A 22,972-nucleotide genomic window follows, 5' to 3' on the forward strand; every position below is an offset into this window, starting at 1 on the left:
TTTCTTTATGTAAACGCAAATTGGTAAGTACATTATCTAAAATGTCACATGGTAGCAGCATGACCCATAATGAAGTCCACGTACAGGTCTATAACTTGAGATCATGGTACTTAAAAAGGTTTAAGGGTTGTCAGATTCTGGGAAAAGGACTTTATGGAATATAATTCTCAGGATGAACTTGACATTAAAAGATATTGATGTGTACTTCAGGCTCTGGGACGCACAAAGCCAAGTCATGCCAGAGCCATTTACCTTGTCCTTTTCCACTCAACTGCAGTGTGTATTTCTCTTTCACATTTTTTTTTTTTTTTGCAGTACTTGGCTCTTCTTTAAGTCTGTCATTAGAAAGGGCTTCTTACCCTTTGATTCTCTAGGACTCTTTCCCTCACTATTTCTGAACAAGACCCTCTTTACAAGAGGCTGAATTCTACCCAAGGACTACTTTCTGCTTCCAGATATTTGTAATATCTGTAGAGTATCTCATGTGACTTCTCCATTTGGGGTTGTGAATTGTATCTGAATCATCTTTTACTCTGATTTGGAATATGCTCCTAGTTTGGAGAGGAATGTTTCTGCTGGTTATGAGATACATATATCTTACAGGCAATCGAGGGCTTCTTTTTGAAGTTGGAGATGCTGTCGCAGGCTTGGAACTGACAGAAGCCACCCCTGGGTACCGGAGGCAGATTGTGCCTAATGCTAGTTCTTCATTTGGATTTTGGTCAAAGGAAGGACAGCCTTTCAGGTATGTTGTAGGAAAAGCAGGAGTTCACATCAAAAGCATATTTACCAAGTTGGTGAAGCTGGGGTATGGATGAAAAAGGCAGTTAGATTTCCAGGGGAGAATTTATCACTCCAACCAATTCAACAATAGAATTTGAGGTGTTTTTCAACCATTGTTGGTTATGCTAGCAATTCGTAGATCATTTGTAGATTCTAATTCAACTATTGATCAATATGTAAAATTTATAGTTTTTAAAATTCTGCAATCTGATTTAGGGAAATGATTGCATGTTGCTATATTGAGCTTAAAAGGCCAGGAGACTTGGTGGTCAGCAGAGTAAAACTTGCTGTAGGTGTGTAGTTGTGGTAAGACTAACTTCTGGCTGACACCAAAGACAGACGTGTGCAAGATAGGTAACTATACCACTAATCTCTGTTAGCTCATTGAAAAGAACAGTTTGGGCTATTATTTTTCAATTGTTCTATCATTTTTTATGCCTAGATCTTGTAAACTGGACATCTCCATCTAAGAAAACAATATGCAGAATATTAACTAGTGTTGGCTTGTTACTGTTCTTTTGGAAATTCTGTATTATTTCTATCCTTCTTCTGTTTACTTTTTAAAATAAATAAAATTCTTAGCCATTGGGGTCTCCGCTGGAAAAATCATCTACTAAAGAAGGTTGATCCAGCCACCATGTATAGGTGGAGGCTCTCTTGTGGGCTCTGAGAGCTGTAGTTTTCTATAGTAGCAATTACTTGTGATCATGATTTTCCTGGATAGTTTTGTTTTGATTCTTTATAATTTCTTCAGTGCCAACATTCAGAGTCTTGTAAAGTGATCTTAAATAGAAAGCATGAGCGTTTCTTAGACACTGCTTCCTTGGTGTTCCCGGAGTACAGGTAGAGGGATGGCTCCTGTACAAGGTGATGAATCTCCTCCCTCTTCAAATCCTCTTCAGGGGGCCACAGGTGACTTTAGAGTGTGAATTTTAGCTAATCTGTGACCTCCTCCCCAGAGGGTATACTGTAGATAACAAATTGTGGAGTGAAAGCCAGGGAGAAAAGGTAACCAGTAAAGAAAAGGGTGCCTTCTGAACCTTATTGGGTAGATACTTAATGCAGAATTTATAGTTTAAAAAATGAGACTCATTTGGGGCTCCACCATAGTGCCTAATATGCACCTTCCCATATTTTTTGAGGACCATTAACAAGATTTTGAAAAAAACTGTTCAATCATATTTAGTATGTAGATGAGGGAGTCAGACCACCTTAAAGGGCAAAAGAACCATTTGTACTTGCATGGTAGGATTTGTAGGGTTTTTTCTTTTCACTGCTATTTTGAGGAGTTATAAATCAGAAGGTAACTCATTTTTCATTCTTTCATTCATTTTTTGAAAATCTAAATGTTTAAAATAAAAATTGGAATATTTGTTTACTGAATGATAAATTAATATATTGATGGACTTAAAAAAGTTAATTTCATTTTGTTTTGGTACTGGGAATTGAACTCAGGATCTGGCACTTGCCAGGCAGGTCCTGTGCCACTGAGCTACATCCCCAGCCCAAAAAGTAATTTTTGAAATCATTTCAAATATAAAATGTATACATTCTCTAAAGATAAAAATATATACATTAAGGCAAAACTTAAAAAAACTCTTTATATTGAGGATCCATGGATTAAAAAATATTTTTATATTTATTTTGGCAGTTTGATCATTTTAGAAACCATCTCTCTAACATTATCACTAGAATTTATCTTAACTATGTAAAAGAAGGTTTTATTTTAAAAATGTTTCATAATATTACCTGCAATATTTCAAAGTTGCATTTTATGGCTTTTAATTTGAAATTGTCAACAGCTTAATTCACTTCTTTAGGGACAATAATTATTTCTAATTGGAAAAATATTCTGCAGGTATTGAAGTATCTGGTAAGTTCAGATCAAGTTTTGGTCATTGATTATTAATAATAAGAATAATATTTGAGAGAGAGAACCAGGAGATTCACCTCCACCTGCTGGACATTGCCACAGGAGGGCCCCTTCCTGTGGGCAGCCAGCATGGGCAGAGAGAGCCAGCAGATCCACCTCTGCTGCTATCCCCCCACCCAAAGGAAGGCCCCTTCCTGTGGGCAGCCAGTGCAGATATAGAGAACCAGACAGATCCACTTCCTCCTGCTGGGCATGGCCACCAAAAGGCTCCCTCCTGTGCAGCCAGCAAGAGCAGGGATGTGCAGCCAGACAAGCCCTGTGCATCAGTAGGCCACCATTGGAGGCCCTTGGTTCCTTTGGGGAGCCATCATCCACCAGACAAACACATCCTATGTACCTGCCACCATCGCAGGAGTCCCAGTGTAGATACACAGGCTCAGAGAAGCAGCCTCATCTCTATGCATCACTGATTATGAGGGAAGCCCCAGTGTAGCTGCACAGGTCTGGAGAAGCCCTCCCCATACCTTGGTACCCTCATGTAAATCTGGAATTAGAGGATCCTAGGTGTCTGTCCCATCCCCCTACACTGTGGAGGGGCAGCCAATGGGGGAAGTGCCTGGGACCCCACAACTATCTTGTTGGGAGGAACCTGGAGAATGTCAAGATAAAGGAGCAAAAGGCAATCTCAGACCCCCAGCCCTCACAGAATCAGTCTGGGAGATACAGTCATGAAAGAAAATGGAAGTCATATACCTGAAATCTCTGGGAGGACAGCAACTGAAGTAAGGAAACAACAAATTAGAAATAATGTCTCAGTTCAAAGGAGAAATCACAAACATAATAAAAGAATTACTCAGCATATCTAAAGGAGACATAGATGAAAAAGAGGAGCATATGGTTTCCAAATGATGGAAACCTTGAATGAATATAGAAAGGAATTACAATGTGTAAAACAGATTCAAAGAGAAATCCACGAAATTAAAATGTCAATCCAAAGCTGGCCAAACCACTTGAAAGAGGCTGAAGATAGATTTTCAAATCTAGAAGACAGGATTGCAGCTAGTGACCGTGAAAGGGAAGATCTCTTAAAAATAATAAGGAATCAAGAAATTACAATTCAAAGTCTGCAAGATGATGCAAAGAAGCATAATTTAAGAGTAATAGGTATCAGTGAGGGAACAGAGGTCAACACAAATGATGTTAAATGGTATAGCAGAAAACTTCCCAAACACGGGAAATGGATCTGGCATGCAGATAAGTGAGGCATATAGGATTCCAACTAGCCATAACCAAAGTAAATATACACCAAGATATATAATAATCAAGATCCCAGAAATTCAGCACAAGAACAGAATATTAAAAGCTCTTAGAGAAAAGAGACAGATCACCTATAAAGGAAAACCAATCAGAATCACAGCAGACTTATCAACACAAACCATCAAGATAAGAAGAGTTTAGAGTGAAGCATTTCTAATCCTGAAAGAAAATAACTTCCAACCAAGGTTGATCTACCTGCAAAACTACCTTTCAAAATTGATGGAAAAATAAGATATTTTCATCATAAAGAACAACTGAAGGAATTCATGCCTACCAAACCAAAACTACAAAGAATGCTAAAGGATATTCTAGAGAGAGATAAAGATGCCCATGGTTCCAGGAACAGCAGCAAAGGAGGATTGCCAAACAAGACAGGCAATTGAATGAAGGGAAAAAGTGAAGAGCCAACAACAGGAGGGTAGCATGGCAGACACAAACCAGTGTGTGCTGGCTGTAACCATTAATGTAGACAACCTCAGGTTGGAACACAGGGAGAGGGAATCAAGAAACATGATCCATCAATATATTGTATACAAGAAACACATTTACCTGAAAAGGAAATTCATAGACTGAAAATTAAAAGAGAAAACAATTGTGCTATGTGACAAGAGACCAGAAAAAAAGCAAGAGTAACTTGCAATCGCAGAATGGATAAGAAAGATACGGTATTTTCATGCAGTGGGAAGCAACCCAACTATAAAGTAGAATCATCTCGGGGCTCTTGTGGGTAAATGGATGCAACTGGAGATCATGTTCATGGGTGAAACAGTTGGAACTCATATGTGTGAATCCTAGCATAAGAAAAAGGAGTTAATGGGATTCAAAAGCAAAATAGTTATTGTAAGAATGAGAGAAAGGTGGTAGCTACTGTTAATTTCTTATTGCCCTGTCTTGAATGCTTACATTGTTTTCATAACTTTTTTTAGATTTGGTTTTGTTCTGTCTTGTTTTGTTAGATTTTACTTTTTCTGATGGTATGGGCAGCTATTTTGAACATAATGGGATGTATTATGGTAATCACAGTTGGTTTCCTATTATATTGTTTTGAAATCTTATGATGTTTTCATTTGTTTGTTTAATTGGTTTTATTCTGTTTTGTTTTGTTTGATTTCGTTATGTGTGGTGGTATGAACAGCTATTTGAAGGAAATATTGCTGATTTCCTATCATCTTGTTTTGAAGTCTTACTATGCTTTTGCTCTTTTATTTTGATTGGTTCTATCCTGATGTGTTTTACTTGATTTTATTATGTGGGACAGTATAAACAAATTCTTTGAGGAAAAATGAGATATTATAGTAGCCATCGTTCATTTCTTGAAGTCCTGTAATGCTTTCATTATTTTGATTGGTTTTATACTGTTTTGTTTTGTGTGATATTATTATGTGGAGGTATGGTCAACTGTTTTGAAGAAAACAAGAGACATTATGGTAGCCACTGTTGCTATACTGTTGTCTTGTTGTGAAATCCTGTGTTGCTTGCATTGTTCTGTTCTGATTTGCTTTGTTCTGTTTTGTTTTATTTTCTTCTCTAAAATAAAAAATTTAAAAAAGAAAGAATAATATTTAATAGTGACTGAGTTACTGTAGTGGTCCATGGTCTACACTGGCTTGGTGGGTGCTTTTGTCAGCTGAATTTTTGTACAGTCGTATGCTGTGGCCTCAAATGAATTTGTGTCTGTGTGAAGACAGACACTGAGACTTGCTAGTATGTCATACTGTGGGCTCATTTAGAATGTGCTGGACAAGCATGTGTGTAGAGTCAAGATTTCTCTTTGCCATTACAATAAAGAAATGCAAAGTTCAAGGGCAACCATTTGTTGCTTTGTTGATTTGTGACCTGGTTACTCTTGCTTGACTCTATTCTTTTGCTTTACAGAGCACGACTCAGTGGATTCTTTGTGGCTCCAGAGACAAATAATTACACATTCTGGATCCAGGCAGACAGCCAAGCTTCCTTGCATTTCAGTTGGTCAGAAGAACCGAGGACCAAGGTATTCACCTTACTTTCTTTTTCTTTGTCCTCAGTCTTGTATCCTTGACTAAAGGAAGAATTAAAACCGAAGCTCTCATGTTTTTATGGATAGTTTTAATTTACCATTAAGTGACCAGGGGCTTTAAATTCTGAAAAAAATTTGCGTGAATTATAATGGTGTATACTATTGATTGAGCCCTTACCTTAAACTAGTCCATATATTTTTTGTTTTCACTGTATCTCTATGAAATACGTATATTCATTTCTACTTTGGCATATGAGGAAATTGAAGCTTTGAAGAATTGTATGGCTAATCTAGGACCAGTTGGGTCAAATAAAGAGACAGGATTCAAACTCAGATTTGTCTGATGCCAATCCTTGTGCCTTTTCTACTGAATTTGGGCAGAGATGTAGCTAGCCTCATGCAGAAATCTCACCATCAACTTTAAAGGTTAAGAAAAGATGCCTCTAACAAGCAGCCAGAATTTATTTGTGACTTTGACAAAGAGCCACAGTGTTTTAGTAATCTTTGAAATTGACTTGCTAGTTGGTTGAAAAAAAGTAATGGATTTGTATGTAGTGAAGTCATTCTAGGTCTCTCAAGGACTTAATGTTACTTTTTCACAAAACAGTAGGTGTTAAATTGGCTGTTCCTGCTCTAACTATACCCATTTAACCTCATTTGAATACGGTTCAGCAGACATATACATGTGTGTGTGTGTGTGTGTGTGTGTGTGTGTGTGTGTGTGTGTATATATATATATAGAGAGAGAGAGAGAGACAGAGAGAAAGATAGAGAAATAGAGACAACACAGATGGAGACACACAGAAAGAGAGAGGGAGAGAGAGAGAGAGAGCGACAGACAGACAGACAGACAGACAGGAAGAAAGGCAGGAAGAGACAGAGAGACAGAGAAGCATAAAAAAACCAAAGGGCCAAAGTAAATTAACTTGTTGGAAAAGGCTGACTTGTTGAAACACTTCAATGTTAGTGGCTTTGCTATGTTTCCTATTTGAGGAAACAATGCCCAAGCTTCCTGATGTTGATTTTGATATACTTACTGGACTTAGGTGAAAGTGGCCTCCATTCAGGTTGGCACTGCTGACTGGTTTGACTCCTGGGAGCAGAGTGGGAGTGAAGGGACCTGGCAGCAGAAGAGTCCCAAACTGGAACTGTTGGGGGGAGCCAGGTACTACCTGGAGGCAGAGCATCATGGGACAGCCCCCAGCAGTGGAATGAGAATTGGTGTCCAGATCCACAACACCTGGCTGAATCCTGATGTGGTCACCACTTACCTCCGAGAGAAGCACCAGATCAGTGTCAGAGCCCAGAGACTTCCAGAAATACAGGTTTGTCTCTCTTTCCAGTCCTACAGGATTGAGCTCTGGGGAGAGGAAAGAGTTCTTTTTTGCTCATAGAATGACCACTGGTTGAGATCCAGTGAAGCTGAGTTGTAATTCCAACTTCACTGACAAATATATAGGATGTCTATTCAATTGGACCATGTTATTGATGTTACTTTACTCATTGACTTAGTTTTAGAATTTATGTAACAGATCGTTTTTTTTTTTTTAACTTATTCCCTAGAGTACAGTTAACGTCCTTCAAACACACATACCACACACCCACACACACCCATACAGGCACACACAGACACACACAGGTACACACAGACACACACACACACACACAGATATCATAGCTTTTTAAGTGATTCAGTTCCTAGTTACCTATGTTTTATGTTTTCTAAGTCTAATTCATAAAGAGTTTTATGTGCCCCATATTTTCTTTTCCTTTTTTAAATTTTATTTTAAAGAAAAAAACCCCAGTAAAAACAGTGGTAAAAAGTTTCAAAACAAGATTGTAGGACAGAAGCCAGGGATTTAGCTCAGTGGCATAAGCCCTTGCCTGGCTAGGTCATGAGTTTAATCCCTGATACAAAAAAAAAAAAAAAAAAAAAAAAGATTGTAGGAGAGTAACAATGGTTAGTGCATTGCAAATTGTTATTTTTGTTGAGCAATTTCATTGTACTTTTTGTTCATTTTTTGATACACAATATGAATCAATGTGAATTATGCCTTCTAAAGTCTCCCATTTAACAGTAACTTGTATGTGAATAGCTATAGAACAAGGTAGAAAATAACAAGTGATTTAATAGGTGAAAAGTTAGAGAAGTCACTCCAGGTAATGTGTTCTCCAGAGAATGTAGGAAGCAAAAGATTGCACAGGATCCGGGACAGGACGGGTGCCATTGCCTCCGGGCCACTGCTGAGAAAAACAGTTGCTGAGGACTGAAAATGGGCCAAACTTGATGTCTCCCACCCTAGGAGAAGGGACACAGAAAAGCAGTGAGGCAGTTTATTCCGAAAACTGTTTCCATTAGGTGATGACTGTATTCTTTCTAGATGGTAACACATGCAGAAAACTTACCGGGATAGCTGGCCGAGGAGGTCTATTCTGCGTTCCTAACCTGACTCTCGGGTTTCCCTGGCACGTGTCCATTACTCCTGTTCTCTTCACTTCATAGACGCTGACTGTATCAGGCAAGGGGGACTTTTCCCTTACTTGGGACACCATTTCCAGCCAGCCACTTCCTGCAAATGCCACCGCTCACCAGGTGGGATCCCGCTTCAGACAAGGAGGGTTGGAAATGGGAGAACTAGGGGCAATCTTTATGCCTACGGTGTGAACTTATGGTATTATGTTTCCTCTTAAATAGATTCAAACCGCCATTGAAAAGTTACTTGCAGTAAAATGCAAACTGGAACCGCCCTCAGCTAACATCCTACTTCGACTTGGATTTGAACAAGGTGTTGCTGTTTGTTGTCTTTTTACTTTCTATAAAATAGGAGCAATCTTCAGTTCCGTCTAAGGAGCTAACAGAGTCAAATAAAATAGGAAAATGGGTTTTGGACACTGACTGACCAAGGCAGTTGCTCCATGCTGGGGAGGGAGGAGTTCAGTGCAGTGACTAAGGAAAAGCGAGCCAGTCCTCATGACACTAGGAGGTAAAGCGTGGCCCAGATGTTCCCACGCTACACAGTGGGTGAGGATGCAGATGTGGCGAAATACAACTGTAAAATCTTGTTTAACTCCAATTGCACCTAAAGGAATTATTACCTAAGAAAGTCCTACAGAGTTTAAAATGTGAAAATGTTTTAAAAATTATACCAAGGTGAACTAAATTCCAGTTGCCATATATATACATATATATGCATATATATAATTTTTTTGTTTTTTTGCTTCTCAGTTGGTATTCCTGTCTTGGCACACAGGGAAAATGGTAATAGAATCTTATATTTGTGGTTGGACACAGGGTTTCTCACAGTTGGGGCCTCTGAGCTGGGGATGCTGGCTGCTCAGGCCCTCCTTAGGTCTGTCTCATGAGGACTGAAGAACCAAGATTACATTGAATTCACACTCACTCTCCGCGCACACATTGACAGGCTGTGTCTGGTTTAACACCCGTGTTTGTCTTCTTGTTTTATCAAACTACATCCAGGTCTCGAAGGCTCCAGCTCCCGTGGGGACCTCACCAGTGGGACAGAGCCCTTCTGTGGCAGATTCAGCCTCCGTCAGCCTCGACACCTTGACCTGATCCCCCCAGGTGCACAGAAGGGCTATTGGCTGGATCACTACCCACAAGTGAGTATAGTTCTCAGGCTTCTAGCTGGGTATGTGGGAGGGGTCGGTCTCTCTGGGTTGGAGACCAAAAATCAGAAACACAAAGAAATGATTGCTGGGATTTGCCCAATGCCTTTTTAGCTAAGGCTCTGGGTGTTTTAACTGCTGTTTCAGGTACAAACAGATGCACCTTGCCATCACTACAGAGTTGCTATCTGGAAATGCTTTTGCACTAGCTTTAATGATAAGGGTTATGGAAATTTTTATGTGGTTAGCATTTTGTTTGATCTCTATGCATAAGTGTAGACATAGCTTTCTTGTATTGAATCTTGATCCTTCACTCTCTGTGCCATCAATGACTTAAGTACTGGGCCTTAGTTTTCTCATGTTTAAAAGGGGTAATTATGTCAAACTCTCAGGTATGTAATCAAGAAATAAATGAGACCTTCTGGTAAAGTGATTCCATAGAAGCAAGGGCTTGGTAAAGCTTAGTTATTTTTATTATGGTTAATGTTATTGATGGATTGACAAACACATTTCTTGAACACTTCTTATGCCCTTTGCTTCAGTAGGTCTGATATCCTTCACAAAAGAGATTCAGCCCATTTGTCTTTTGTGATTTAGAGTGAGTCTTTGTGGGGGTGTGAGAGCTCATAGTAGTAGATTTGAGTCTTTCCCTATCAAGCAATAGGGGAAATTGGGAATCAGTGGTTTTGGCCTGGGGCCTCCCCTATTTTCAGCCTCTTTTCCACTGCAGGGTCTTCCAAGGGGGAAGTGGCTTTGTTCTTTTAGGAGAGAGTTGGAAATACAAGCAAATATGCTTAGTTATGACAACTGGGAAAGTGCTATTGGCATCTACTATAACAGGTAGTAGACAGAGATGCTGGTAAAACTCCTATACCATCAGGACAACCTCCACAATGAATTACCCTGTTCCCACAGTTTCAATTGTACCCATGTTGAAAACTCTTTCCCTAATGTCTTCTCTTGCCAGATAAGTTTGTACTTGAGTTAGAAAGCAAGGATGCTGGGGTTGTTAAAGAAATGTTCAAAGAGGATAAGTGAGTTGCTCACATCTGCACAGGTTAGACGGAGATTTTTCATTTGAGATGCTCTAAGATCCTCAGAGCCAATCACAGAGTCAGGGATTTAAAAACTCTGCAGTGATTGTAAGGCCTTCGAATTGGGATTTCTCCTGCTGGCACACGTGGTCTGGAGAGCACTGGAAATGCAGTTCTTGAACACCTGAGCTGCTAAGGAAGCCTACCCTCTACTGCAGCGTGGCAGAGCCAGGACCCAGTCTCAGGCAGGCCTTCCTACCTGTGTGGGCCCTGGTGAGGGAAAGAAGGAACTGTCACTGGCACAGAGGGGGGTGGGGATGGACTCTTTCTCAGGGGACAAAGATCTTCAGCTTAATTATGGGGAGGATTTGCTAAATGAGCTTTAAAAGGAACATTGGTTTTCTAACCTGCAACTTTTTGACACCAATTATTCCTTTTAGTCTTCATCTGAAGAAATAATGTATGTTGAAGTTGCTGGATTTCAGTTCAGTTAATCTACAAATTTTTCTTTTTCAAAGGAACAATTCTGAATGTGATTTCTGTCATAGAGCACAAGGGGCAGAGTTTACTTTTATATTTTTCCAGTAAGAAAGAGGGCTTACTTATTTTGAATAAGGAGTGATTATTTAATTAAAAAACTCTGCTGCATTACATTTTTTTTGGCCTCAGAAAAAGCCTTTATTGAATTTCCCCCAGTTTTATCGAAGTAAACAATAATTCGATCTAATTTCTTTGTGTCTCCAGCGAGACTGATATGTTGTAGGAGGGAAGGCACTGGACTCCTTCCTTGTACGCAGCTGGGTCTAGAGATGGGGAGACTCACTGCACATTGTTTAAAAGGCCAATTTTTGTGCTAATGGAACTGAGAAACTTGTTTGGTCTCCATAGCTCTGCATGGCATACAAAGGCCACAGGAGTACGATCCTCAGGATGACTGTATCTTTCATCATCGGCTTTCAAAACATCACAAAGACCAGCACCTGTGACTTGAGCCTCATGGGAATCAGCCCCCAGAGGTAGCTATTCCGCAGGAGGTGGGATGGGGGCTCAGCCTGCTGGAGGATGGGGATCGACTGTCAAGTGGACAGTGGTCCCTTGGAACAACTAACAATCTCATGTTTGTGTCTCAGCCAACTTGGGGCTTTACACTTACTCTATTTGACAAAGTATTTTGGCTCAATAACAGGTAGCTATTAAGGCCATAGCAATTCTTAGCAGCACTCTGACATTTCTCCTCGGCACAGAAACATAGAATGCATTTGGGAGAATTTAGGGGACATTCTTTGACACATAAGGAAAGTTGGGGCCTAAGAATTCTTCTACATGCAATCGGCTTGTGACTCTAGAAAAAAATTAAGGAATTATTGATTCAGTGTACTTTCCACATAATTTCTTGTGGTTTGTGTAAATGATTTTAACCTAAATGAATTAGTAATGTCCAGGAGTATCAATCTTCCTTATGGTTAGAACCTAATATATATTTTACTTAAGATTCACAATTAAATTGTGATTTTAAAATGCTGCTGACACTGTTGTAAATAAATGATTGTTTTAAAACGTGACACACTAGTATTACAGCCAAAGCAGAATGTGTCGTAGGTGGGATGTCTGTACCTGAGGCACATGAGCTGTGTGGGCACGGAGCTCACAGTCTCTCTCCTGGCTGCAGAGTCCTCAGGAGAGGACTGCAGGTCTTACGGGAGGCTCCTTCCACCTTGTGCTGTCTGCAGCTGGCGGTTCACGTGCACTGATCTTTGGGATATGTGTGTGTATCACTCCGGGAATCTCCAGATGCCTCTGGTCAAAGCCTCTGTGCTGGTTCATCAGATCTCCCTCTTCTCGGTGGCCCTGGAGACGGGCTTGCTTTACTTGGATGAAATTATCATTGCAGACACAAACCTAACAGGTAATCAGCACATCTGCTGTCTTCCATGGGCTTGTCTTCAAATTCTTGCCTTCAGTTGCCTGATAAAGATTGCTGTTCTTTTAATGAGGAGGGGACAGGTGATTTTCCACCTTGCCCACTTCTGTTCTGAAAGCAGATGGGGTGAAAATTCCCACCTTTGGTCCTTCATCTTTCTAGCTAGTCCCTCATTTTCAACCTATTTACTTCATTTTGTTTCCTTTCTTCTGGTGCTTGTGCTCTTACCCCAACTTTTCCACCTTCTAGCAAGGAAGTTTTGCTTTCCTCACCTGTGACATGGGTATACTATGAGTTCTGCCTTATAAAATTACTACAAAGATCAACCAAAGTTTAATAGAAAGCACTCAATATGGGTCTTAACCATAGTGACTGCTTAAGAAAAGTAAGCAATTATTAGTAGTATTGTTAGGCCAGAAGGATTTCTTCATCTTTTCTCAGGTTAATATATATCACAACAGGTTCTAGAAAGAACTCAGCAATATTTAATATTGTGTCTGATTTACAACCTTCAAGACAAAGCAATATTGCAAAGTGGAGCATATTTTTGAGAGAAAATCTCTTTCTGTCCATATAGACTTCTCCTAGTCGTTGTCCAGAGCTCAGGCCTCCTTTACCACAGAGTTCCCTTTGTCCACTATCGGGTGCAGAGCCTCACCCACCTCTGCTTCTCTAGGGACAAAGTGCCCACCAGGGCCCTCCCAGAACTGCACACATGTGATGTGTACCACGTGCTAAAAAAGATTGGTGCAGCTGGCTCTCAGGGCCTCCGGACTGCCTCCTGTTGCTTCCTTCCTTTTTGTCAATTCTTTATGACTTCAGAGCTCAGCTTTCCTGTTTTTTCATAGCTTCTCTCCCTGCAAGGACAAGAATAGGATAAAATAACTTACATTTTGATTTTTAAAAGTATGCAAATTTTAAACCTTTCGCCTAAAAATATCAGGTGTGAGGGAAAAGGGAGCTCAGGGTAGGTAGCAACAAAACTCCACCAACTCTGGAACTGCATCATCTTTGATACTCATTAAAATTCTACTTCTTATTTGTCTCTGTGTTTTGGCGGGGATCATTTAGGATTGCTTATTATCCAAAGTCTGTGTTTTGGCACACTTAGAAAACAACACTATCTAAATAGCATGCTGAGATACCCACCTGAATTTGTTGGCTTTAAGACAATCGGCTGAGGCACTTTGGAGGTCTTAAGTCTCTGATCAGATTTTTAGATGCAGAGGGGTCAGTAATTGATACTGCATATACTTGAACCCACTGCTTGGAAAACATTAGCTGGATAATAGCGTTTCACTTTCTCATCTGTCTCCCTCGACCATCATCCTGCCTGTCCAAACCTTTAAACCTAAAAGTCCGGAACACATTTTCCTTGTCCCTACCTCTTTGCCACCAAATTCTCTGTGGGTGTGGAACCATCCAGTGGTTCCTCCAGAGGTGAGGAAGAGAGCTGGAATGAGGGTGGGCTCAGAAAGAAGAGTGGGGTGGGCTTGGGTGAGACTGCTCGCCACTTTGTCAAATTTCCCTCCTGGGAATGACAATGCATGTGTGTGTGTGTGTGTGTGTGTGTGTGTGTGTGTGTGTGTGTGCATGCACCTGTGCATGCGTGTATGCACCTGTGTATACATGTACATATGCACACAGACACAATGCTGGGATGAAAATCAGGATCTGAACTTGCCAGGTAAGTGCTCTACCAGTAGCCTACACCCCAGCCCACTGACTTTGTTCTGAGGATTAGTACTGGAAACAAACTCTGTATAGTAAAACTCAATATTCATGATTAATCGTATGCCATTTAACTGAGCGATTTGATATTTAGTTATATTCTCTTAGCTAATGTCCTCTATGAAATTTCTTCTTTAATTTAGCAATAGCTCTCATTTATTTTTTTCATTTAGTTCTCAGAGGCCTAGGAGATACTCTGTGTCCTACTATCTCTACTCTATGAGGAAACCAAGGTTAAAAGGAGTTTGTTAGCCTTTCACTTTTTCCTTCCTTTCCACCAAAAGCTGGGATGTGGTGGAGGTCAGAACGTAGGCATCACCGACATTCTGGCTGGGTCTTCAAGGGCTCCCTACCCAGTTGAGCAAATCATCCCTGTTGTGTTGCACTGGGAATGCAAAGATGAATCAAACCAAGATGCCTTTGAACTCTTTATATCTGAGCTACAATAACTCTGGGGAAAGAAGCTGTCTTTTTACCTAATGCCTACTACCTTAAGAGATCAAAAGAATATTAAAATATATTGCATTAGCCTTTTTTAGTTCTCGTACTCATTTCCTGCCATGGAGATTGCTGTCAATCATGAATGTCATGATTTACAACTTACAGATGAGAAACTGAGGTTTATTTTGATTAGCTGAGTGGGTACTCAGCAAAAATAGGAAATCAGGTTTTGAGGAGTGATTTCTCTGAAAGCTTGATGTCATTTCCCGTACTCCAATCTTTATATAAACCCACAAGTACCACTGGTGTGTGCCCTGTGTGTTGTGTGTTCCCAAAGAGGAACAGTTGTACATCCCTAGTTGCCAAGTGTCACAGAAAGGAAAGGAGGAACTGGGGCCATCTACACTGTGACAGAATATCTGTTCAGGGATGCCTCTAAGAGCACAATCGATGACATTTGGCTTATCGAACTTGGTTGTGCAACTGATGTTCATCTCCTTAAATTATGATCTTGCATTTTCCTTTTGGTGCTGAATCATATGATGTGTCTCCTCCCTCCTCTCCCTTTGCTTCATATATCAACAAGTATAGGAATCTATAATTTAAGCGCTCATCTTCCATCTTGAGTTATTGATACTAACTAGATCATTGGTCTCTAGTTTCCCAAGATGATTCTGCAACTGCTCGCCCAGGAGGAAATCTGGTGGAATCCGTCTCCGTGGTGGGGTCCCATATGGCCTACAATATAACTTCCTGGGTGGCAGGATGCGGCGCAGAGCTCCCCCTCCTTACTGCACGGTAGGGAGTAGTTTTGGTACCCTGCTCCTCCTCTGGACTTCTGACTGTGGGGGACTCAGAGGTGGGGCTGAAAATACAGCACCAGCCACATCCGGAATTCTTGTATACACTATCTTGTATACATTTGTATACACTTTGGGTCCCACCTCTAAGGCAGGCATTTTGGGGCAGGATCTGAAAATTTGAGGTTTAATGATCTCCCTGGTGATGCTAATTTTGATGACTATGTTTGAGAACTAATTTCTATTGAATTTGTTTAATAATGTTAATTTTTAATGCTATTGATGGCTTCACATTAATACTATTTTCTGATTATTCCCCTCATTCCATTTCTGATACACTGAACCTGCTGAAATTCTTTAAAGTGAAATGAAATATCGCGTTTTAAGAAACAAAAATAAGCCTTTTGAGAACTTACCACCAGATGGCACTAGAGCCTCATGAGCTTAGCTTCTCAACCATTTCTAGCCAGTTTGCAAAGCAGTAACTAAGGATCAGACTTCTTGAAGTCCCTGGAACACATCCATATTTTAATTTGTTCTGTTAACTTTTCACTGAAACCCAAATAGGATGGGAAGAATTGAGACACTCTGATTCTTTACACAGGTACTGTGTGTGTGTGCACGCCCCCATCCCTTTCTCCTGTATTTCAAATTAAGTTCTCATACCTACAACATGCTGGATAGTGTGTAAAAGGCATGTGAAGATAGCTTCAATGTGTGTTCCACTTTTCAGAAGGGAAGGTTGGCAGGACCATTCTAAGTGTCAGCCTGTTCAAAGTAAATGAAATTGAACTCTGCCATTCAGAATTAATAACTTTGGCATTTAGAGTCAACCTTCCCTTCTGAATTTTCCTTGAGTCCCATGGCTCCCCTGGAAGCTTCCGGCCTAAGCCAGACAGGATCATCTGTAGAGTGGGCTCTCCTGAGCATGTGGCCCGGCCCAGGCAGCATCCCTCTGTCCATCTTTTCCCTGTGTGTTTAGGCTGTATATCAATATGCAGTGTTTAAATAATACTCTTAATAGAAACTATATATATCAATCATTGAAAATTTGGGAAATGAAAATAAACAGATAGAGATAAAAAACCATAATCCCAATGCTGAGAGACAATGTCTATTAATATATTTGGCTATATGCTGCCTTTTGCCTAATGCACTTTTGTGTATATATATTTATATGCATATATATGCATACATATATTCATAAACATATATATAAAATATATATTAGCTTTTTAAACATTAGATTGGATTATATATTACATATTATATGTGCCACATATCTTTTTGATCTAATTCATAGACTAAATATTTCCTAAATTCATTAAATAGCTTGGTGAAATGATTACTAATGGCTTCTAGAACAAAAAAAGGCAAACAGGGTATCTTATCAGCACAGATGTTTATTTCTCACAGTTCTGGAGGCTGGAAAGCCCACTATCAAGGTTCCTGCAGACTCCTTTCCCTGCTCATAGAGAGCACCTTCTCTCCACCCTCACATAGAGAGCAGAGAATGTTTCCTGGCACCTATTTGTAAGGATGCTAGCCCCCTCCCTGGGGCCCTCTCCTTGCAGCCCAATCACTCCTCCAAAGGTCCCACCTCCTCACGCCATCACCTGCATGAAGCGTGACTAGGAATTCAGTGTGTGGGGTGTAGGTGAACATAAACATTCAGACCATAGCAGTGGCCCCATGGTAATCCATCTCATGCTGTGCTACACTTTATTGGACCTACTTATATGAAAACCAGGATTGGGCAGGCGGTGTCTTTGTATAGGAGAACTGTGCAGGAACGCAGTTAGCTAGAGGGGCCATGCAGCAGCCAGAGATGCTGGGTAGGGCAGTGCCTACGCACCAGGAAATACTGTTTTTGTCTGACTAGGTAAGTGGGACTAGAGAAAGCCAAATTCTCTTTCAAGTCAGCAGAACCAGAGTTGTGGTAGCTGAGATCACTTGTTCTCCATCTTTTACTCTCAGAATCAGTGCTGAGTAAACAGAAGATGCTTGCAAAGATTCCTAATGTTTCTACCATACTTGTTCTGCTGGGCAGGAGAGGCACACTCAGTGTTTAGGAGCCTGGGTTCGTAGCTGGCAGCATGGGTGATGAGCTGGTCTTTGAAATGGAGCTGTAGTATATTAGGATAGGCACATTGTGATGGCTACTGTGGTAAATGTTTGTTTTTGACCTACTGCAGCGCTGTGCCCTCTGAAGGAGAAGACTCTGGGTCTGTCCAAGTGATGACACAAAGACTGCAGAAGACAAGTCCCCCTTTGGGAGGACACTTTCGCATCCAACTTTCTAACACAGTGATTTCTGGTAAAGACACAATGGGGGGATACAGCACTTCTTATTTACATATTTAGGTGCATTCCTGAGCAAACAATCTCCTACAAAATTGTCCGATAGGGTGACAATTTTAAATTTATTTTATTTTTTTTCTGGTATCTAGAAATAGTCTTCTTAAAATTAAAGATCTGGAAAGGGATTTATATATTTATTATCCCAACCTTTAAATATTGTGCATATAGAAAATGAATGGATTAGGTTCCTGGGACTATCATAACAAATTTTGACAAAATTAGAGACACATACTATAGAAATTTTTTCCTTTCCAGTTCCAGATCCAATAGACCATAAACAAGTTGTTGGTGGGGCCACACTCCCTAAAACAGACTGTAAAGAGGTGCTTGCTTCCTGCCTCTTCTGGCTTCTGGTTTATTCTGGCAATTTATGGCTGTGACCCCATCAGTCTACCTGCTGAGTCTGTCTTTTGTGAAATGTTTTCTAACTCGCTTGTAAGGATATATATGATTGGTTTAGGGCTTACCTAAATACACAGGATAAACTCCTCTCAAGATCCTGAACTACATCTTCTGCCACACAAGGAAGTAGTCATTCTTTTCCCTTGTGAGGAAACATTCATATGTTCTAAGGATTAGGACATCTCTTGGGGTTACCATTTGACCAGCGACATTGAGATTTGCTCAAGGGCCACATAAATAGTTGACAACAGGGGTTTGAATCTGTGTATGTGTGTGTGTTGTAGATGCATGTAAATCTCATGTCCATCCTCTTCTCTTTAGAGTTTTCTAGACTAAGATCAATTATATCAGTGTCCTCAGAGTTAAACTCAATAATTACACTATTTGTGGCTGATTTTAGTGGTTTCCACAAATGTGGCAAAGAGATTGCTAAGGGAAATCAGCATACTGTTTTAAAACCTCCAATAATACACATTTTCCACAAAGTACTGTACAAGAATTGGAAGTGATAACAATGTTACTTATTTGATAGAAGCAGCAGAGAACCAGAAAGGGGACTTGGGAATCCAGGTGTGACTGTGTAAAGATTGGTACATGATCCAAGGCTTCTCTCCCAAGCAGACTGGGCTTCCAAGGGTCTTTTTGGGTGCGAGAGACAGAGAGGTGTTTTTATGATTATAGGGAAACTTAAGATAAGTTGAAGGCACCTTAGCTTTTGAAAGCTGATAAATGATCAAGTGCCTGTGTGCCCTGCCTCTCTGAACCCATTACTGGGCTGGGTATCTCTTCTCAAAAACAAGATAGATGATCCATGGACTTTTTGTTACCAAGTTTTATTGCTAAAGTTCACCACATCACTGGCTCAAGGAAAATGACCCAAGGAAAGTCAGCCCTATCTGGCCTTTTGAAATGGCGATGACCCAAATTATGTATAACTATATAAAAGTGTTCTTTAAATGATGAGACATTTGTGTGCAGTGCTCACATGCTGTGGTACTTTATTAATGTTTTGGGGCAGTGTGGAATTCAAGAAGGCAGGGCTGGAGTGGGTAGAAGGCAACTTGGGTTTTAATCTAAACCTGTTGGACTGGCTTTGCCAGCTTTTGAATATCATTATGTTTCGTTTTCTTCATCTTTAAAGTAGGCATTAGGGTACCCAAATGACCCACCTCACAGGGCTGTTGGGAGAAGCTAATGAAATGGAAACTTTTGGTAAAGCATGAAGCAGAGTTCAAACACAGAGCTTTGTTTTTGCTCTGTGGGCCTGTGGCATGGGGAAGCAGGTGGTTGGGCTTAAAGAAATTCTAATAGAGAAACCAAAGTAAATGCCCACATTCCTCAGCTGGGTTGGTTAAGTTTTATGGGTGTCAGCTGCTGTGTGGCTCCATGCTTCTTGTGAAAAGTGGCCAAATTTTCTCTGTTCATAGGACCAGCTAAATTTTTCCAGGGAATAGCCAGATTTAATTAGACTTTCACATTTCGAGTTGACAGTTGAGATTGTTTGTCTGACATACTGTTTTTCCTGCTTGTTCTGTGATATGATACTGAGGACAGTGTATTACAGTGAAAAAAAAAGTGGGCATCTGCTTGTGTTTGCCTTGGGGGAAAATGGAACTAGGGCTGAAGTTTCTCTTAAAGTTCTGTTTTGACCTTGACAGACGCTTGCAAACTGACAACCTGGTTTTTATTCTGCTATCCCTGATGAGACTCTGCAAGATGGACTAATTAGTGCTTTGTGTTTTTCTGTAATAAAATTTTCCTTCACAGATGTCTCTGTGCACATGTCTGCTGTTCACCTTCACAAGCTCTTGCAGGACAACGCTGACGACTTCACATCCAGATACCTCAGCGCTGGTGACTTCACTGTAAAGGAAGATCTAAACTCTTGCTATGAACATGTATGGACCCTTTCCTGGGCCACCCAAGTTGGGGACTTGCCCAACTTTATCAAAGTATGTTTGCTGTCCCCTTGGGGAGATCATATGGATTTGGTGCCCTGGAGAAATTTTGTAAAAAGAAAACCAAAATTATATGAGTCAAAGCTATCATGGGTTTTTCATTTTGAAGGAATGCACAAGGAAAGAACATTTATTATTTTTATTTCCAGAAGTTTTCAGCACATTAGTTTGCATCTCCCTTCTCTGATAAAGCAGTTTAATGTAATGTTTCCTTTCTGAACCTGGTGTGGTTAGAGAAGTTGTTGGTCAGTGTCCACCACACAGTAATTCCACATCTGTTATCAGGTAATTCAAGCAGATGTGATTGACTTAACTGATCATGCAGGCAGATGGAATACCAGAAGGAAGTGGAGAAAAGGATTTGCTGTCTTCGGATAATGATAAAACCAGATGCTCTTGCATATTTAGGACCTTTAAAAATAATCTAATGATCATCTAGCATTTGATTATTATAAAATGAGGCCCAAAATGAAATATTATCCTGTTTATATGGCATCATAGGCTATCTGGTTTTCAAACAAAATTCTAGGGGGGAGACAGAGGAAGCATGGGAGTCTTTGCTGTTATGTCAAAGCAATGTTTTCTCCAATTTTATTTTAATATGTTTGATTGAAAATATAAAATAGAGAAACATATGAAGCGAAAATAGCTCAAGAGTTAGATGTTTTATTTCTTTTAGCCTTTTTGCTTGTAAATAAGTATCCTGCATATTTCCTGGTGCTTCCGTTAGCTACCACTTACTGGTAGCTCTCTAGGTTTCAATCTTTGTCGCTTTCAATTTTACTTTCTAGCTCTCTGATTTATTTCAAGCATAGTGTGCAAAAGCCCTTATCAATTATTTTAACTAAGCATAGATTTCTGTCTCATGGCAGTTCACTGGCAATGTACCCATCCTAGGTCTCTGATCAAAATCTCACTGGTGTGAATCCTGCTGTAGCCATTCGTGTGGTGTATGATGGTGGGGTTTTCCTCGGACCCATATTTGGAGACATGTTGGCTGCTGCTCACCAGCACACTCAGGTGAGTTGATGAGCCCCCCCCAAGGTAAAAGCACCAGCTTCCTGTCTGTCTCACTGGTTTGTAATGTGGCCAATGACTTAGATTCTAAGGCTCATTTTTCTACCTGGTAGAATGGGGGCAGTTATGGTTGTGCTCTTCCTAACTTCCACAGGATAGGCAAAACACTATGAAAATATGAATATTCTGCTTTTTCACCAGAATAGAATATTCTATTACAGTTATTGATGCTGTTGTTATGGTACATAAAACAGAGAACATCTATAGCTAAATATGATTTGTGCTTGTACATAGTGGTATTGCAAAGTCAATAGGAAAAGTCAGCTCCTTTTGTGTTTAAAAGGTGTTTTTAATCTGCTCACATTCCTATTATACATTATCTGATTTTAATTTGAGAAAAATTTAAAATAGAAAAAGTGTAAGGAATACTAGATTTTAGTTAGTAATTTACACATGGGTGCTAAAACTGAGGGTTAGCAATTCTCAGTGTCCTGATATATTTGTACTTTTTAGTACTTATGAAAAAATAAAACTATGGATAAATTAAAGTGTTATTTATTTTCTAAGCTATTCAACTATCTCTTTCATAAAGAAACACTATCATAAATATCATTGCAGTTATTTATTATCTAAGCTCTTTAACTATTTCTTTTGTAAAGAAACACTATCATAAATATCATGTGTGTTTTAACCCGTTTTTATATGTAAAGAAACAATTGAGTTATGTATTTATCACATTCTTCATTTCTGAGTATTGTTTGAGATAACAATTCCAGTAGAACAGAAAGATGTACATTGTTTTCTTAGGGAGTTATCATTTTAAAGCAAAAAGGTCCCAAATCAAATGTCCAAACACACTTTGGTCTTTAGCTAAGTGTTCAGGTAGTGAAGGTGAAGGAAGGTCTCTATCTTATTGGTTTTTACTAGTAAAGAAAGAGTGTTTCACAAGACAGACAGTTGAAATGACTTGGTTGCAAATAGTGGGATAAGCAGACTTTGTGCAGTTTAAGTTTATAAAATTTACTTCTAGATTACAGAGAGGAAATTTACTAAACTTTAGCATCTTTTGCCACGTGTGGTGCCATGCATCTACAGTTCCAGCTACTTGAGGGAGAAGGACCACTTGAGTTTAAGAGTTTATAACCAGTTTGGGCAACATCATAAGATGTCAAGTCAAGTTAAAAAAAAGCCTATTTAATTAATTCTATAAATGGATTTCAGCATTTCTACTACCATTTTAAGAAAGCATAACATGTTTTGAGTCATTTGTTACAATTTAATATTTATGGCCAGAAAAATAGAAGAAATAAGTGAGAATAAGTGGATTATTTCCACATTTGAGTTTGGGGAACCTTCATAAGCATTTAATGGCTGCCCTCAGTGTATGCAAAATCCATGCATTTACTTTTAATTCTTTTTGCTTTTTTGTAGGTGGTTGTGCGAGTGAATGACATACCAGCTCAATGTCTGGGTTCCTGTTCTTTCCGGTACCTCACAGGGGCAACTCCCAAGGTTCATTCTATGCGGTATTCTCTTGGTATGATTTGTGACTTGGTTCTGACCATAATTTTAGACTCAGTGATTTTGTTGGAAGTTATCCCTATAGATGATGATGAGTGAGTAGAAAGTGCAATCGTTCTTTAAGTGGAGGTTGACTGATACAAGAAAAAGTACATTGCTTGGTTTACCTAAGAGATGTAATTTTATTACT

At 39.7% G+C, this 22,972-nt stretch overlaps 1 protein-coding gene across 3 annotated transcripts in view; it reads left to right on the plus strand.

The window, feature by feature from the left end:
• The window catches only part of Pkhd1 (PKHD1 ciliary IPT domain containing fibrocystin/polyductin), a 472,244-nt gene that overhangs the window by 31,452 nt on the left and 417,820 nt on the right, over positions 1 to 22,972 (plus strand). For all 3 annotated transcript variants that reach the window (XM_063233114.1, XM_063233116.1, XM_063233115.1), the window contains exons 14-26: positions 604 to 745; positions 5,849 to 5,963; positions 7,016 to 7,294; positions 8,473 to 8,562; positions 8,665 to 8,755; positions 9,448 to 9,590; positions 11,519 to 11,646; positions 12,361 to 12,536; positions 15,383 to 15,521; positions 17,719 to 17,840; positions 20,054 to 20,238; positions 21,142 to 21,264; positions 22,693 to 22,798. In XM_063233114.1, coding sequence (XP_063089184.1) covers positions 604 to 745; positions 5,849 to 5,963; positions 7,016 to 7,294; positions 8,473 to 8,562; positions 8,665 to 8,755; positions 9,448 to 9,590; positions 11,519 to 11,646; positions 12,361 to 12,536; positions 15,383 to 15,521; positions 17,719 to 17,840; positions 20,054 to 20,238; positions 21,142 to 21,264; positions 22,693 to 22,798 — 1,839 coding nt within the window. The remainder of the gene's footprint in view (positions 1 to 603; positions 746 to 5,848; positions 5,964 to 7,015; positions 7,295 to 8,472; positions 8,563 to 8,664; positions 8,756 to 9,447; positions 9,591 to 11,518; positions 11,647 to 12,360; positions 12,537 to 15,382; positions 15,522 to 17,718; positions 17,841 to 20,053; positions 20,239 to 21,141; positions 21,265 to 22,692; positions 22,799 to 22,972) is intronic.

This window comes from Cavia porcellus, unplaced genomic scaffold (genome assembly GCF_034190915.1).
Source record: "Cavia porcellus strain 051 isolate PalLab524CR breed Dunkin Hartley unplaced genomic scaffold, mCavPor4.1 scaffold_22, whole genome shotgun sequence".
In the NCBI taxonomy this organism is placed as follows: domain Eukaryota; kingdom Metazoa; phylum Chordata; class Mammalia; order Rodentia; family Caviidae; genus Cavia; species Cavia porcellus.